At 36.2% G+C, this 19,331-nt stretch overlaps 1 protein-coding gene across 1 annotated transcript in view; it reads right to left on the bottom strand.

The window, feature by feature from the left end:
• The window catches only part of LOC108358424 (retinal homeobox protein Rx-like), a 122,051-nt gene that overhangs the window by 81,142 nt on the left and 21,578 nt on the right, over positions 1 to 19,331 (bottom strand). Inside the window, exon 3 of the mRNA XM_017609753.1 lies at positions 11,898 to 11,945. Coding sequence (XP_017465242.1) covers positions 11,898 to 11,945 — 48 coding nt within the window. The remainder of the gene's footprint in view (positions 1 to 11,897; positions 11,946 to 19,331) is intronic.

Here is a 19,331-nt window from a genome sequence, read left to right on the forward strand (position 1 = left end):
ACATATCGTTCAGATTTTGGGAAAGTGTAGTTTAAAACCCGTGAAAAATTAATAAACCGCGATTTTCCAAACCATTTTCCGACCCCTAAAACGCAGCCGATTCTGCATAAGGTTTTCCCGTTTGAAATCATATTAAAACTGGGCTTTAAATGTCGTGTGGCTCAATTAAAGGTAACAAACGCTGTACGTAATATGGAGCAAAATTCAAAATCTCCATACAAAACAGTTGGGGTTTAGGGCATTTTTAGAACACCTTGCCGACGCTCCGAGATTTGAACTCGGATCTCTCGAAAAGCGCGTAAGAGGATTGCTCTGTCGGCCATTGTCACTGTTGCAGCGCTGCGAATAAAATGGCATACTTATGCCTTTCACCGGAAATGAATTGGCAGTCTTTCCCGTCAACTGATATAATGCTACTAGTAATTTAACTGGTAGTGTGCTGATGCAGACAATTTACATCTTATATGACACCGCTATGTTAAAAATAACAGTCGCTAACATTGAAAAAGGATACAACGCGAACTAGTTGGGCTGAAACGCAAACTGGTAGCATTCTACTTCAAAACTAGAAGCTTTCCCTGCAGGGTATGCATGTATGTATATCTTTTATATAGCTTTTGCAAGAGGTAATTTTGCGCCCGTGGATGTTAGCTTAAAAGTAACGCATAAGGCAACGCAACATAGCATTCGTCGCTTGGCATGTGTCAAAATGGCGTATGTACGAACATTTTTCATGCACTTTTGAGCAAATTAGATTTCCTAATTAAATTTCAAACAAAAAAGCAACAAAAACGTCTATGCAAGGCGAGAAAAGTGCAAGGAGAAGCATACAAAAATCCAAAAAAAAACGTGTGTGTAGGATGAAAGCGGAATTATACAACAACAACAACAACAACAAAAAGAAACAATACATAAAAGGCAAATTCGCTGGCACTTTGCGACAACCCATGCTGTTGTGTGTGATTTTAATATTCTTGCACTACAGTGCATTTATGAGCGTCATTCTTGCTTTATAAGCGTAAGAACGGGAGCGTGCGTGTGTGTGTGTGTGGGTGTTTGAGGATATATTTTGATGGCGCGTACTATATGCATGGGTGTGACTGCCTCCTCCTTGTCGCCGCTGAGTGGCAACGTTAAGCTGCTGCATTGCCATTTTGACAGCTTTGACGTTGAGGCTGTTAGCTGCATGCAAACTCATTGTGCTATATATGTACATACATATGTATGGATGTACATACAAACATGCACACATAGATACATATGTATATGTGTAATATACATACATATGCATATTTGCATATTTTAGTCAGCTAACAGTAGTAGTAGCGTTTATTTGCTTGCCTCTTGGTTGGCTGGCTGGCTGAGTGGCCGTTAATATAAGCTCGCCTCAACTAGCACGCACACATCCGTTTATTTGTATGTATGTGTGTATTCTTGTGGCTTTCGCCTACTCGTATGTGGGTGTGGTTGCATTTTAGTGCCGCTTGGTCTGCAAAGCTGCCAAACAACATAGCCATCCATTTATGCACTCATACATTTTCGCTTGCCTGAGCTGCTTAAAGTAATTAACTAGGAAAATTTTAATTGCTAATATGTGGCGTTACATACATATGTATGTATATAGGTAGCTTGTTCATGTGTGGATATGCGCGTGAATGTGAGTGGAGTGCTTTCGTTCATCAGCTCGTTAGCTTGCTGCTTGCGGCTTTGCTCTGCGTTAAGTTGTGTGACCTCAGCAACGTTATAATTTACAGCTGGTGCAACTACGCGCTTATATACTAAGTTTATACTTATACATACATACATATCGCTAGCTTAGAGTGAAAAGTTGCGAAGTCCACTTTTTATGAACACTCAATTTTAATACAGGAGGCTAGGGAAATTTAAAAATCACTGTTTCGAAAAGGATAAAGGTACTTGTTTTATTTGTTCTCAGGAAAGGAAAGGAAAGGAAAAAAGGATACCCGTATTTTTTGTTAAAAAGAAGAAGATATTTAGAACAGTCTCAAAGCCCATGAAGTTTTTCATGTATTTTATATGGGGAATAAACACTTTTTCATAGAAATGACATAGAATTCTTGAATATCAATATTTTTCGTTCGGAAAATTTTGTTTCTCTGTAGGAGATTTCCAATAACAATAACAAAACACCCTAAACTCAAAATTCTCTAACGTCAACGCGATTTTTTAGCCGCTTAAAACTAGCACTTCATTAGACTATAAAACTGCAAAGCCAAAATGTTCTAAAGATTCAGATTAAAGTGTTGAAATTTTGATGAAAATTTGTTGAATTTTTGTATAAAGTTTGAAACTGTGAATTATTTCCATAGAAAAATAATAATAAAAGTCTAGCTCAAAAACTCAACAAATTTTCATCAAAATTTCAAACTTTTTAATCCGAATTTCTAGAACTATTTTCGCTTTGCAGTTTTATAGCCAATACAATGTTAGTAAAATGAAGTGCAATTTATAAAAACTGGCGTTGATTTTTTGAAATTTTTTTGCGAACGGTCGTCCGCATTTTATTTCATAAAAAAATCATGGTTATGTCGAAAAACGTGTGAAAATCCGACAGAAAATAAATTATATCAAAATTGCATAGGCTAAAAATTCTGGTTAAAAAGTTTGAAATTTTGCCTAAAATTTGTTTGAGTTTTCTATATTTTTTAAAAAGTTTGAAACTTTAGTTTAAACTGGTTAGGTTAAGGCTTTGACAATATTTTTTACAAAAATATAACAAACAAAGAATTGAATAAAAAAAAATGTGAATATCAGTCACTGTATGTATTTGCACATTTCGTGTTTCTGTTTGTCGCGTAAATTAACTCGTTTTATTTAAAATTGTTAATTAGAGGAATATTCATTTTAATTCATACACTCATATATGTTGCTTTTCACCACTACATATGTACATGTACATAAAAAAGTTTTTTATGTTCTTGCTTGCGCTTATATACAAACATGTATGTATGTATGCTATTTACGCTTTTTTACACATGCAACCATGCGCACCACATTTTTTATGACAGCGCCAATGCAACTCTACATTTCTTTGGTAATTTTAATTAGAGGGAAATAAATATTAACAAAGCATGCGTACATACATAACTACATACATGCATACATATATGTATACATTTATGTATAGCTTCGTGTGTTTTTACAAAACTATCCCAGTGTGCAAAATGTGGACCTCTCAATAAACACCCATTCTTTGGAAGCTTTATTAGCAGATCATCCAGTAGCGCTGCTATTCAAGCACAGACGAGAAGATGTGTCTCCAAGCCAATGGGAGGCTAAGCAAAGATAAATCTCAGATATAATTTGTAACTATGGGCATGTTCAGAAGGCGCAAAAGCTCAGTCACCATCCATTAAAATTTTGACGCTGACCAACCCACCACCGCGTACAACTAACAAGGCAATTTCTGACAGCTGTGGCAAGCACAATAACCATACCGAGTTTGGTTAAAATTGCTAGAACGGTTAGCGAGATACATATATGTGATCATAAGTGGGCGGTGCCACGCCCATTTTCCAAAATTGTATCATAAGCGTATTTCTTGGTAAAAAATTGTTGCAACCATCAATTTTGAATAAATTAGCTTTAATATTTACTGATTTATCGAGGATTTCGTATTTTTCTAAATTACCGTTATATGGGATGTGGGCGTGGTTATTGTCCGATTTTAAAAATTTTCGGCCATTTGGTATGTTGTAGCAGGACCAACAACTGTGCCAAGTTTGGAAGAAATTGGTGCAGCGGTTACCAAGATATACACATGTAACCATAAGTGGGCGTGGCTACGCCCATTTGCCAAAATTTTGTAATATTCTTATTTTTCGTCTAAAACTCATTGCAAATATCAATTTTGAGTGAATTATCTTCAGTAGTTACTAAAATATCGCAGTTTTCGTATTTCTGAAAATTACCGTTATATGGGAGGTAGGCGTGGTTATTGTCCGATTTTGCCCATTTTCAATACCATCCGTCCTACGCCCGAAAGAAGTACACGTACCAAGTTTCGTTAAGATATCTTAATTTTTACTCGAGTTATCGTGTGCACAGACGGACGGACGGACGGACGGACGGACGGACGGACAGACAGACACCGCTTAATCGATTTCTCTTTTCATTCTGATCATTTATGTATACATTTGTCTATATCTATCTCGATTCGTTTTGCCTGTTACAAACAACCGTTATGTGAACAAAGTTATAATACCCTTGTGCACAAGTGCGCTCGGGTATAAAAAAAATTAAATAACTTTGTGTACACTAAGTCATAATAAAATATTATACTTATTAAAACATTAAAGTAAAATTAAATTACAACAAGAAAAAAGTGCATAAAAATTTTATGAAATTAAAAAAAAAAATAGTTTTCTCTTTAAACTAATATAATTTAAAAATTGAAAGAAAACTAAATTAAAGAAGAAAAAAATTTACAAAAAGTTCCTAAAAGTTAAATGAAACAATAAATCTAAATAAAATTAAATTGAAAGATGAAAAAGACATCAAATTGCCTAAAAACTTATGAAAAAATTAAAAAATAATAATTTTCAAATAAGTTCCTAAAAGTTAAGTGAAATTAAACCAGTAATTTTAAGGAAAAAACAAACTCGACTTCAGTTCTCATATACAAATTTAATAGTACCGTTAATTTCTTCATGACCCCATGAATGGATCTAAATCAAATTAGTATGGTACCTCGGAGGTACCACCATTCCTTTAAAAATAGAATTATAGAAATCGGTTAGCGTGGTCCAAAGTTATGCTGTAACATACATAAAAAAATATTCCGATAATTTCATAACCTCCTCTTTTTTTTGAAGTCGGTTAAAAACAAAAAAAAAATCAACAATTAAATCTAAAAAAATTAAACTAAAAGATGAAAAAGAAATTGAATTAGAAAGAAGACAAAATTTATAATTCCAAAAATTAAATGAAACTAAAAAAAATAATAACTTTTCTTTTTAAGACAATAAAATCTAAAATTCAATTAAAAAAAATAATAAAATTCTAAAAGCTACATTAAAAACATGTATGCATATATTTTCCTTTTTACAGCAATAAAGTCTAAAAACGAAAGAAGAAACTCTCTCGAAGCACGCCAACGCTTTGCTCACTAGGCTATTGTAACTGTTGGAGCAGAGCGAGAAAAATTATATATTTACAAGCGCTTTCTTTCTAAAGAACTTTTCACCATGAAAGTTGGCAAGGGAGCTTTTTGCTTTTTGTAAGACCTTCGAGTCAGAATAAACACAATCTTTCAAACTATCTTCCCTACTGTGTTTCACTTGCCTTTGATAAGACTTTTAACTATCTTAGCCGAAATTGTGCCGTAAAATACACTCAACTCATGATTCGGAGTCCAAAATATTTCATATTCGTTTAGCCTAGTTTTAGGCGCTCACCCCGAAAAAAATCCAACACGAAACAAAGAAAAAACCATACCAGCGCACGCATGCACAACAAATAAACTAAAACCAAATACGTAATGAAAATTTTCATTTAGTTACAATTTGTAACGGTAATAAATATTTTCGAAACACATGTAAGCGTACGAGTATGTAGGAATGGCAAAAGGAGTAGAATGCCTGCGATGCAATTAACACGCGCATATATCAGCCGCATACCAAACAAACAAAAGCACTAAAAAAGGTGAAAAAATCAAACAACAACAAGTTGGTTGAAGGCCTCTAATATATATATATACAGACCAACATATGTGACATACAAACAAACGCATTTAAGGATAAGTGACTTTTTAGTGGAAGGAGTAGATATGTGTGCGCACATGCAATTTAACCCTTTCGTTACACCGGAACAACTACCACCCACCCGCTAGGATGTGGGATGTGGTACGCATATACATACATTCATATGTAGACATTTTAACAGAGGCATATGTACGTATATATATTTAGATATGTATGTGTTTGTTTTAGGCAATTGAAGGCTAAGAGATGGTAAATCCATTAACAGTCGATATTTTTAGGCAATGGGCGCGAATCGATAAACGGAGTCGACAAGGACGAGTCTAATAAGAAAATAAGCTAAATGATGAGGACAACTATAGGGATAAGAAAATCTATATGGTTAAAGATAAGGATATGGATAAGGATAAAATAAAAATAAGGATAAGTATGGAGATACTGATAAGGAAAAGAATATGGATAAAGATAAGGATAATGTTAAGCATAAAGATAAGGATAATAAGGATAAGAATATTGATATATATGAATATTAGGGCATGGATAGGAATAGGAAAGTAGGAGTAAAGAAACGGATAAGGATTATGATAAGCGTAAGCATAAGAATAACAATTATGATAGGGATAAGGGATAGGATGAGTATAAGGATAAAGATATGGATAGAGTTGAAAGTAAGGACAAGGATTAAGGTAGGAAATATAATTAATACTAGGAGTGCCAGTCACTGTCGAAATTCGACCGTTTTTCTAGTTTTTTAAGACCCTTGGAGAGGTTTTCTAACTTAGCACGTCGTTTAAATTATAAGGCATAGAATATCTTACTGGGAAATGTCCTGCTTTGAAACTAAAACGTGACTAAAATTTTTGATATCTTTGAAGGTATTTGGGTGGCTTTGGTAGGACTTTCGAATTGGCCCGATACATTCAAGTTTTTCGATAAATTAGTAATTTGATAAATAACGACGATTCAATGAATTTCCAAATCACTAAAATCCGATAACTTAAGAAAATTCGATAACTCAACTGTAGATCGTTTAAACTATAAATCATATGATTTTTCATAAAATTTTATTTAGAATAATTAACAAAAACTAATTCATTTCTATGAGTGAAAATTTTCTTTTTGATTTGCAAACAGCAAAAATCACTTAAATCTAAAATTTCCGAATTAACAAAGTGCAATAAAACTATTAACCCTACATCGACTAATTTCGATTATTTTCGATAAACTCCGATAACTGCGTTTCAATAACTCAGAAGTGTATATATCTGGATATAAATCGATAGCTCGATAGACGTTGGATATATTAAATACTTGGATACTTAATTTTGATAGCTCCGTATTTTTCGAAAGCTATCGACAAATTTTGATAACTCGTTCCACTCTGGTAACACGGTTCAATTCGATAAGCACTGATAACTCGATAAAATTATATAAACTTGAAATTTCGATAACTTGAAAAATTTTGAAAATTCCAAAAACTTCGGTTTGATAATTCAAAAACTTTCAGTAAATCGGTTTAAATCGATAAGTTGACAGAACTCGGTGTATTGCGATAACCCGATAAATTTCGTTAATTCTATAAATAATGATAATTCAATTAATATCGATAACTTGATAAATTTCATTATTTTTTTGATTCTATACATTTTGACAACTCAATGACGCTGACCAATTTGAATAACTCGAAATGTTGCGATTACTCAATAAACAAGGATAACTCGAAAAGAAGAACTTCAAGATTAAGTTAAGAATGAGGAAAGCTAAAGCTGAGCGGATATGCCGTGATGGAGCCATCAAAAAAATTTCCTTTTATTAAAATTAGTATCGATCGATAACAACTACCCTTCACTAACCTCTAACACATGCTCAAAATAATAAAAGCAACCCTTTTCGGCAAATTTTATACAATTCCTTCTGCCTTTGTAGACATCCCCAGTTGCTATGAATGTACATATGTATGTATATATACATATGTACTGCTAGATGTATTGATTACCTTACAAAAGCGTAAAGTATTTAGCAATAAAATTAAAAAAGAACAAATAATTATAACATGCCATGTCACATATGTGTATGTTTAAGCATTTTAGAGGGCGTGCCGAAGCGCTGCAAGGTTGCAAGGACATACCAGTTCCACCACACAAACATTCCTTTGTGTCCATGTGTTAATTGCGATTATGTGTGAAATTCAATTATTTCATCGCTTAAACATTTGACAAACTTAATAATGTCTTAACTTAACTTATAATAAATAAGGCTAAGCAAAAGGAGTAGGAGAGGATACAGAAACTTACAACTAGCAACAAAGGAGACAAGTGTAGTTGTGTCAGGTGTGCAAACGTGTTAAAATTGTTGCAAGCCCACTTGTGCGCAAGTGCTTTTCTTTCACTAAACAGATAAGAAGACTAAAATGGGAAAGTGTGAAAGTAGAGAGCTCTTCGTACTTTAGTGTGTTTTTTTTCGCAGCTATTCAAGCTTTTCCTTTTGTAAAAAAAAAGCCAATTAAAAAGACTGCAATAGCCTTTGAGTTTGCTCGCTACTATACTCTCTTTCACATCATTTGCTACTTCACTTTCTTAGGCTTTTTTATCACTACTATGTAAGTACATACGTACGTATTTGTGCTGTGTGAAGTCACTTCTATTTTTTCCATCTCTTTCTTGGCAAAAATTTAATTACCCCACTTGTCAGTTAGCTACTGTTGGCTTTAATGCACTTCGCAACAAATGAAGGATGTAGCCGGCATGCAAAATGGTCGCTTGCTGAGAGGATATCTGCTACTTTCAGTAAAATAACTTACGGAAAGGGAAAAGAAAAGGAGCGTGGAGTCAGTTATTGTCCATGCAGAGAGCGCTCTTACAGGGAGTTACAGGAAAGAGAAAGCGAGTTTGAAAAGCCGGCGTCTTTGATTATGAGTAAGTCAGTAGATGTTGAAGAGTACTTTAGAGAAATGAGAAGGGCCTTAAAGCACATGTAAGCATCATTTATGCATGTAGATTTGAAAATATCAAAAAAAGATTCTGAGACTTTTTCGTAGTCCTGCACTGAATATTTTGTTAATAAAGAGTAACACCTAGAATAGTATGACTGCTGTTTTTTCGAGTCTGTTGTAGTTTTGGTTCATTATTTTTTTCGCGTGAAGTTCTTGTCTGCCTTATGAAGTAATTTTGTTTGAAGCGTCCATTCATTCGGAATTTTACATTTGGCCTCCGGAGTAATACCGCTCAGCTGATTTGAAGTCAGTAGCAGACGGAGCTTGTTGTTTAAGCCTAGACATCCACGCCATTACAACCTTAAATTCCAGATTCATCATTTAGGCTAGGTTGTCATTCAAAAATAGGATCTTGCTCTAAGACACAGTAAACGTGCAAGTTCTTACACTTCTAAGTCCTTGTGAGCTCAAAAATCTATGGCTACTTGAGCTTCTGGGGCAGGGAGCGGAAAATTATTTATGAGATTCGATAGTTAACTATGGTCTATCCTTTCATGAGCTCCATTACAGCTTTTAAATGCCACTCATGACAAATGAATCATGTATCAGCCTGATAGCCCGCAAGTCCCCTAGGCGACTGCTAATAGCCCAAATCAGACTTCCTACAAGCTTTTTCAGCTCTTCCTGTTCCACTAGTAATTACTATAATTTTTATATTGCTAAGATAAACGACCTAAATTCAAAGGAGCCTGCATATCTGGTACACCGGAGGCTCCAAAACGGACTAGGACATTATGGCTTATAAGACTGAGAGATTCTGTTGACTATCACGGGGAATGAAGTGGTACGTTTTCTGGTCAAGAAAAAGGAAAAGCCATGTTATCTACAGTCCCAGGATACTTTTTTAGTGTACTGCGCAGATGTGGATGAAAAACGACTAGAATCTTATATTGGAGGCAATAGTCGGTAAAGTAAGCTAAGCGATTAAAAACGCTCCTCAATCCCGATTTTGGAATATTCATAGTTTTTTCTTCCGGTCATTTGATGATGAAAACGGGAAATATGCCGCGGGTGAACTTTTAACGGCTGACTGCGTAAGACTGAAGATCCATCCTATCATAGTGTGCCTCTGTCTTAAGTACGAGTAGATCGTGTTTAGAAACCAGGGATGGCCGCATCAAGTTAGTATCCTGATCGGTGAGAGTTAAGCGCATCTTTGCAAGACAAGGAAACCTTCTTGCTGTTGATAGACCTGTGGACCAGTGGTGACGAGGTGACAGTGCATAGGGATGAAATCTCTTGAAGACTACGGGCCAGGAAGTGGGTGCCAGAAGACCTAAAAGCCTGAACAAATTTCGAAGTCTATCCTACTATCAAACGATTCATTAGTTAACCTAAGCAATGCACTACTTATGCAGTATATCGATATCAATTCCTTTACGCCAGCTGATGATTTAAATTTGTAGCTCTTGAGCTAAGTTCAGCGAAAGTTAAAATCGAGATTTCCTTGTGTGGTGTTTGAAGTATTTGAGTAGTCTTGTCTCCAAATCTATTGAGTTTAATACAGAGCCATGTACTAACCGGTGCTTGTATAGTTGTCTGCCTCGTTTACCTTCTCGGTGGTCTCGTTTCCTTCTACTTTGCCAAGTCCGGATGCCCAGCAAAGAAAGGCATTGAGTTGGACCAGCGATGGTAACGCGGCACAACATATCCGTACAAACGCCGATTTCATTAGTCTTGAACTAAATAGGACGCTTCCAGCCAGAAAAGTAAAAGCAGAGTATCCTTTCAAAACTGAAAGTGCTATCTCCTAGGAAACTTGCTGCCTGCTGCAGAGCATAAATCTCAGCTTGGAAAATGTTGCAGTCGTTTGGCGGACGAAAAGACTGACTAATCGCTACTCCATCTTATAAGTATCGGTTAAATGGGCATGTCATCATCTGCCACTGGTGGAATTTCGTATCATTCTTCTCTGGTTGTAAAGTACCCAAGGAATCCTTATATTGTAGTCCAAAACCGGTGGAATGACAATGGTGCTCAACTTTGGTTCCATCTCTTCATTTCCCAATGTTCGAAGTTGTCGGCTTCCCTAAGCTTTGGGCGCCTTTTGCAGCCACAGCATGAACGAACGCTCTCGAGCTCTATACAAAGAGAAACAAAGCGGTAGCTATTCTGAGAATCAACTTAATAACTACCCAGCCAGCCAACGGAATGATAATTAAAAGTGCGGAAATTAGGTGCAATATGTCAAACAGAATGAGAACTATAGCGAATGAGTTGGAGTTAGGAAGGAATAGACCAGCGCATAAATTTTCCAGAGACGATAAATGCCACTTCAAATGCTTAAAGAGGAAGGAAATACTAAAGGAAAGGGCTGGAATCCTCCTAGTTGCGATGTCTTGAATAAATCTGAGGAGAACGAACGCTAAAAGCAAGAAAGTCTTCAAAACTTGCATACAAAACACAATATTTGAGCCAGAGCAGCCCAAGAAAGTCTTCAAAACGTGCGTAGACAACATAATATTTGAGCCAGAGCACCCCAACAAAGTCTTCAAAACCTGCATATATAAAAACGCATTTGATTGAGAACATCACAAGAAACTCTTAAGTATGTATGTATTGATAAATATACATTGGTACTGGAAGCAAAACCTATGATTTCAAAAATTTCAATAAAAAATAGCAGGCGAGTCAGAACAGCCGAAGACAAAAAACAGCTTTCCAGTCAGGAGAGCCGAAGAGTAACATAGAACAAGGAAATTACCAACGAAAAGCGGTAAGGTGATTTATACAATGTACAAACAAAAATAAATTTAGAGCTCCAAAACAGAAACGCTTTGCATCCAGTACAGCCAAGGCGAAATTTCAAAGATTGATTGGTAAAATATGCATTTCAGTTAGAAGAACACAGGAAGCGAGTATGTATTCAAATATTGTTTAAATATAAACGCTTTGCAGTCATATGAGCGCAACGAGCTTTCACGTACTGTATAAACCAAAATGCTTTCGAGTCTTTACAGCCTAGGGAATATCTCTCAAATACGGTTTGGCCAAAAACGCATTCGAGTCAGAAAAGTTCATTCTTTCAGCCAGGAATTGATAAGAAGGCATTTTGTGCCAGAAGTCATAGAGCATTGAAAGAGGTAAGAAGATTATATTGAATTTCTGAAAAACCTGTAGACATTTCATACAAATCTAACTATTTAGGATTTAAATTTTAAATCTTTTTTTTTTTTGAATTTTACCTGTCAGACAGCCACCTGGTATGCCAAAGTTCTTTATTTGCGAAAAACCTGTAAAGATAGGAAAACATAAAGGTTATGGCATACATATGTACGAAGTATTCACAAAGAAGCTTATGTCTATACCTAACTATTAAAGTGTGGTTAGAAATTCCAAAAGAATATTAGGCCTGCTACTTCGTTCAGAGTTCAAACAAGAATCTTCTCGTTTAAGCTTTTTTTGTAAAGAACACATTCTTCTACACTTTGAGCAGCCTTGGCAGGCCTTTGATCATTTATATTGTTAATATGTATGTATTTACTCGTACATTGCATTCAAAATGAGAGGAAGAGGAAATGTTTAATGGATTTATTGACAATTTGTCTGTCAGAGGTAAATATGTTTATACATATTCGAAGAAAACAAAGAAAAGAAACATTATACTTAGACCATTACTTTCTGAGGGCAGCTGCCTCGATGTTATTAGTGTTTTTAAGTTTGCCCTGCGGGAAATTCCGGGTGAAAAAAACTAGGGGAACTAAAGTTAATTGAGGACTAAAGACAACCTTATAGCGCTGTTGTTTTCTTTTTTGGTTATTTTTGTTTCCGACAGGGTGGATGTGTGATCTAACTTGTCAAATTTGATTGTAGACAAACCGGTTTCGGCGTGTTACCATCTTCAGTGTCCTTTTTCCTTCGTTGTGTGCCTAAAATGAAGCTGTACGCATTCGATACTTCTACTATCGAACTCGATTGTCAGAAATGGAGAATTAGCTAATCGCCGCTTGCCTAAATATGTACGCATTTTCGACTTGTTCAACTTTTTCCTATTGGGTGTATTTATATACTATACTAAGTTATTTTAAGTTATGTTTATATGTATGTACATGCATTTTTTAACAAATTAACAGTATATCAAATTAACTTGCAAAGTCTTTTGTAATGCCTCAATGTGTTTGGAAAACATTCAACGAAATAAATATTTAATTTTGTGATATTTACTTTTGAAAGCGATTGCCTTTGATATTTGAGTAGCTAGCCTAATAGCCACGTTTACATCCATAGTTATTTCTTTTGTTTTTTTTTGTGTTTCTTGTCTTTGGTTAATTGAAAATTTGGCAACGAACTAAAATAGGGGTTTCAAGCAGCATGCGGATGTTTCAATATTTTTTAGAATTATAATTAATTGGCAAGTAAAATAAAAAAAAAATAGATGGGTATCTTAAAGTAGCCGTGAAAAAAAAATAAAAAAATAAAAGTTAGTTTCTCCAAAGCACCTCTTGGCCCAAGGTTCAATGGTGGGTATAAGCCATCTTTATAAAATTCTACAGTATTTGTCTGTATTGCGCGAGAATGCCCAGAGGCATTGTGCCACTAGGACGTCGGGCGCGTCCTTTGTCACCGCGCGGTTTTTGCTCCGGGTTGTTTGTCATATAACTCCTTCGAGCGACCTGAAAACCTAAAAACGAAGGCGGGCCTTCTTTTGACCCATTTACCTCTATTTTCGGTATTTTTGAAATCGGTACTTGCCGAATAGTTCTTCCAATTCTGATACCCCGTTTTTAATGTCTTTAAGCTTTTTTGTTCCTGCGTGGCTTCATATGATTTCCTAGCGCACGGTGTTGCAAATTCCATACTTTTTTTCGGAAAGGTTTCAGATTCGCTGGCATGTAAATCCATGTAAAGTGCACAGCACCACCACCGCACTTAACCGGAATTGTCAATCAAGTACAAAGCCGCAACAAAGTCCTCAATTCTGTAGCTGGCAGCATTTGGGGCAATGACCAAGAAACGTGTCGGCAACATATATGGACTAGCAGTATGCAGTGGATGAAGCTACAATAAGAGAGGGTGTTAAAGGCCTGAGCACTCGAAAAGACACCTGCTTTATCGTTGACGAGACAGAACTTCAACTCTCATGGGAGACCCGCACATCACTGGCACAACTTCGGTCTTACTACTACAGCAAACTCTACTATGAATCTGAGCAGACTAGACCCCGACGTACTTAATGTAAGACACAAAACAGCTCTTCGTATGCCCACCAAATAACCCAACTCAATTCACACCCCTCATCCTCTGGTTTGCGTCGGAGTGACACGCTTTATGGAGCTACTGAAGACAACTATTAAAGGACTTTACGATCATGGCAGGGCTAAGTAAGCCGCTACAACAACAAAACCTGCCCCAAATCGTATTTCCGGTATGACATAATCGAAGTTTCACTGGGCTCCCGGTTTTTTGCTTAGATTTTGAGTCGGCAACGTTGCCTCCTGCTCTGGGTAGGCTTTCTAATAGAGCGGGATGGAGACAAACGGCGACAAATAAATACTCGCTCAGTCACCGAAGTGCACCAGGATGCATAGGTCTACCTACTATTTTCACTTTGATATCACAAAACAAACTCAAATTAGTTTTCATCAGCGCACTTAATCCGTCTTTGATTCGTTTGTATTTGATTTTTTTTTTTTTTTTTTGTTTTTTTTATATGTATATCTAAAATTTTAATACAAAAAGTATACAGGGGTTAATAAAAGCACACAAACGGCAAACGTACGTTCGTCCATTGTGTTAGGTGTGAAAGTCAAAATGAATGCAAAACAAAACTTTTATTTGTTTTATAGCGCGCGCAAAAATTGAAGCATACTTTTAAGCTAAAAAAAAATGTTGTTTCTTTATTGTCGGCGCACTTGACTTTAGCTGAGGTGGTCTACTTCAGTATTAATTAATTTACAATTCGAAGCTAAAGAAGGGGGTAGTTTTTTTATGAGGTGGAGTTGTACAACTTTACATATTTAAATATGTGCATATTTATGTTAAAACTCGGGTAATTAGCATTCCTTTTGAAATACGGAGACACAATATCTCAGGGTTCGATGCTTCATTTCCTCAACGAATTTTGCATTCTGGTCATAGTGCAAATAAACCTTATTGCAGAGTAATGAGTTCATATGCAGTCGGTGTAAAAAGTATTCGGAGCATTTATGCAAAGACAAGGGACGCATCTAGACATTTAAGACATTGTTCCTTGTGATAGCACGAAAAACTTCAGCGTATGAAAAGAAGTGCGAGCCCAAATGTTTCCACTTTAGCATCGCGAAAGCAGGGTAGTCTGAAAAAAAGTGCAGGAGTATGAAGCTGATCGTCATCTAGGTAGCTCCTACAGGAGGGAACAGGTATGATTCCTATCCCTCTAGGTTTTATCCAGTACTCGCTAAGCTTACACGAGCCCAACAAGAGCGGTATCCTCCACTGCTCCCTATCCGGTGATAATGTTTCAAAAGTACCTTTCCTTGGCAAGCCATCAATCATGCAGTTTCCCGAACAATGTAGCGGTGGTTCGAAACCCAAATGAGCCTGATAAGAAAAGACTCCAACACATTTAAGTGCGAGGTCAGACATTCCCTGAACAATCTCGAGTGCACCTCCATAGCGTTCAGCGGATATCCGTACTGATATAGGTATACATATGCTTACCTCCCACACTGACGTCACGCTCTACAGTACAGAGTCTAGCAGCTATTTCCGCCTGAAAGACACTGCAGCATTCCGGAAGCCTGAGCACAATTTTGATGGAGAGGTCCCGAAAAAAGGCTCTGCCACCAACTCTGCCTCCAAGTTTTGATCCATTCTTGAAATAATTATCCACTCTCTTCTTCCAGTACATTCGCCTCTCCCAGTCATCCGCTGAGGGAATATAGGCAGAGAAAAAGTTTCTGGGAACCACCTCGTAGGCGCCGCGGTACACCGTAATCAGATAATCTTGGGTAAAAAAAGGGTATTCAAAGATCCTCCCTTGACCGTGACTTTTTAATCTTCTGCAAAGATGATCACCCAACAACCCATCATCTCTAGTTCCTCTAGAAAGTCGTTAACAACCACGATCCAGAGCAGAGGAGAGGACACCACCTTACGTGGTGCCCCTACTGACTCTTCGCTGAGGTGGGTGCACCCCACTCTGCCGTGACAGTTCTATCGCGGAGTAAGCTGTAAATGAACCGTATTAGGTTGGTTTCAGCCAGTGTTTTAAGAGCCTTCACTAATGCCGACATTGTTAGAGGTCCGCACGATGTCGAGGAAGGCGCCTACTTCAAAATCTTTATCAATTTAGGCTTCTTCTATCCACTTTACTAATGTTTGTAGAGCGTTATCTACCGACCTTCCTTTGCAATAAGAAAGTTGGCCTCCCGAAAGGCAGTCACAAGGAATACCGTTTGTTATGTGAAAGTCAAGTAGTCTCTCCAAAACTACTTTATCTGTACTGAGACCCATGAAAACCACTTTAAGAATGGTCTGAAGCGAGAATTCACTATCGTGCAAGTTTTCGTCCAATATTGAATATGTTTTCATAAGACTGATAGGGAAAAGGGAAAACAGGTTGTAGTGAGATTTCGGGAACTAGCAAAAAATCCAGACGCTCCAACGCGTTGGAGGGTTAATTTCACCCAAAAGGTTTAAGAGGCGACATAAGTTCCTACAGAAGTTTATGTTTTTATAAGATTTTTTCATCACCCATTGTATACTCGTCCACTATTGTACAAATTAACATACTCGACCACTAAAATTTTTTTGTCCCGATTGGCTACAACGCTAATTTTAGAAAACAGTTTCAACAGCTTTCCATTATTGGAGGCAATTATCGAAAACAGGTTGAAGCAAAAACCATTTCAAACACGCATTAACACTTGAAATCTTTTTTCGAGTTCATACATTTTTAACTCTGTACGATATTTTTTTATCGTTTCTTTAATGTAGCCTTATTTTGATTAGCTTTATATTGAATATAGTATTTTATGCATAATAAATGAATCAGCGCTCTTGAGAAAATAAGAAGATGAAGGAAAAGAAGAAACAGTTGATTGAAATTTCAAGCACGAAAATCGGCAAAACCGGAGTGGCCACTTGTGGCAAACGCGTCTCAGAAGTGGACTATAAATTAAAGAAAAAATAAACCGAACAGGGAAGAAACAATAAAAGCAAAAAAATAAAACAGAAAATATAATTAAAAAAATCAAGTTTAACTAAAACGAGAATAGAACAAGCAATTTAAAAGAATGAAAATATAAACAGGCAATTCTGGCTAAGATAGTAAAAAGTCATTCGTAAGACAAATGAAAGACCGATGACACGATAGCTCGAAAGACTTTCGTTATTCTAGCCCAAAAGTCTTTCGTGATGAAAATCTAATTTGAGAGAGAGCACTTGTATATCATTCACCTCAAGTCGCTCCAACAGTCGAAATGGGCGAGTGCGCAAAGCACGGGCGTACCATTCCAGGGATTCGAGTTCGAGTCTCGGGCAGCGGAATTTTTTCTCCCAATTTTATTTTCTTTAAAACTTTAGATTTTATTATTTTGAAAAGAAATATATGTATATGTATTTAATTTCAGTTCATTTTTTTTAGTCTAACTTTTTTCTTAATTTCATTTTTTTAATTCTTTATTTTAAGATGTTCTTTTTAAAAAGAATATTTTTTTTTAATTTCATTGAACTTTCAGGAACTTATTTGATTATTTTCTTTCTTAAATTAATTGTTTTTTCCTTTAGTATAGTTTTCTTTTAATTTTAAGATTAAATTGTTTAAAAAGAGTTTAGTTTATATAACTTTTTTACAATTATTTTATTCATTCCTTCTTCCTCCTCCATTGTTATAAAAATAAATTTTTAATTTAATTTTTGGATGTTATTGTTCTAAAAAGAAAACCCATGTTTTTTAAAAACCCTCTTCCCTCTAAATCTATCCCCTAAATATTTTACTCGCCATAAATTCACCCCTAGGGCAGTCAAAAGTCTCTAAATCTAGGGGGGAAACCACTGATCTGGCACCACTGAGGATGGATCTGATGCTATCTTCTGTTGAAGATCTTTTTGCAAGCATAGTAAGCGAAGTAAGCTTTCACTTTACGTTTATCAAGGTTAAGCTTCCAGTTTAATTTAGTTTCCAGGAAAACTGCCAGATATTTATCATTGAATGATAAGGGAATTTTGTCTTTTAGCCTATGAATGGAGGTCTAAATTGGGGTATATTTTTCGTATTCTTAAACACAAAAAAGCGGTGTTTCCTCTAGGGGGCAGGTGGTAGATCAGGCAGCCAGAATAGGTTTGGCTTAGACTTTATTAAGCAGTTTCTTGTTTGACTTTACTTAAGCTGCAGTCTCCGAAAACTTTGTTTCCAACTCTATGCAATATTCGTCGATTAATCGGTTCTTAATAAGTATTTTATAACAAAATTGCTCTGGGTATCTCTATATTCCTGCGACAGGACGTTAAAAGCGCCTCCCCTTCACACTTTTCGAAGCTTTTTCTAGCAAACTCACGCTTATACTTATTTTACAAATATGTATATTTCACCTGTCATGCATTGCACTTTGTTTAACAACCGACTGACAAGCAGCCACACTAATATGCCTACATATGTACGTATATGCAGCTAAATCGGCTGGCAGTCCATCAATCATTTTCAATGTTCATTCACTTATTCACTCACGCTTTCACACACGAACACATTCAATCGACTACATGTGCGGTGTGGTGTGATGTGACGACCCAAAAGGTTGACGTCAATTGGCAGCTTCAAGCGTCAACAACATTAACAACAAGTGCATAACACTGGCGGCGACTTTGGAGTTCCATTTGGCGGCAATTGCCACTGGGTGGTCTGTCGGCGATGGAACAATTTTTCAGTGTTTGGCAACTTTTAAAAACACTTTTTTTGGCACTTGAGTTACAAATATGAAACTTTCGCTAACTTTTTAATCGTACAGTGAATTATAATGAAATACGCACGCATATTTACATACAATCCTCAATTGCTTTGTGCGCGAATTTGTCGATCCTTTACACACAGCTGATCCTTGCCTTGTGGCATTCTCTCGCAAGATGGCGCTGTTGATAGTAAGTTAGTCCTTGCCGATTGCGAGAAGCTTTCAAGTTGCTTCATCTTAGAGCTTAGCAAACCAAAGCTCACTTGCTTGCTTGTTAGTTTCTCGCTTCCATATTTTTTTAACCTATTTACATCCTTGTTCTCGATCCTTTTCGGTCACCTCACACCGTTTTGTTTTGTTTGATTAACGTTCTTTTCTTCTGCTTGTCATTCATTTTTGCATAGGTTGCTGCTTTGCTGTTTTTATTTTATTTTTTTGTTTGATTTTTCTTCCTTCTTCCATGAACCCTCATCAGGCATTGTTTAGCATTAATCAGTTTTAATTAACTCGTCACTTATACCCCACTTTATAAATATTGCGCAAGTATGTAGTCAGCAATTAGCGAATAACGCGTTATTCTTGACAAGTTGGAATGTGGTAAAAATAAAAGTGAAAGAACCAAAAGAAAAATAATAATAATGGAGTATCAAGTTTCAAGCGATTGAAGCAAACGGCAACGACCTAAATAACGCTTTGCATATGGGCCATGAGCAATTACTATGAAGCGATGATTGAGGAGGAATTCGTTGAACC

The sequence above is a fragment of the Rhagoletis zephyria genome, unplaced genomic scaffold, assembly GCF_001687245.7.
Source record: "Rhagoletis zephyria isolate East Lansing unplaced genomic scaffold, Rhagoletis_zephyria_1.1 Rzeph_scaffold_00254, whole genome shotgun sequence".
NCBI lineage: Eukaryota > Metazoa > Arthropoda > Insecta > Diptera > Tephritidae > Rhagoletis > Rhagoletis zephyria.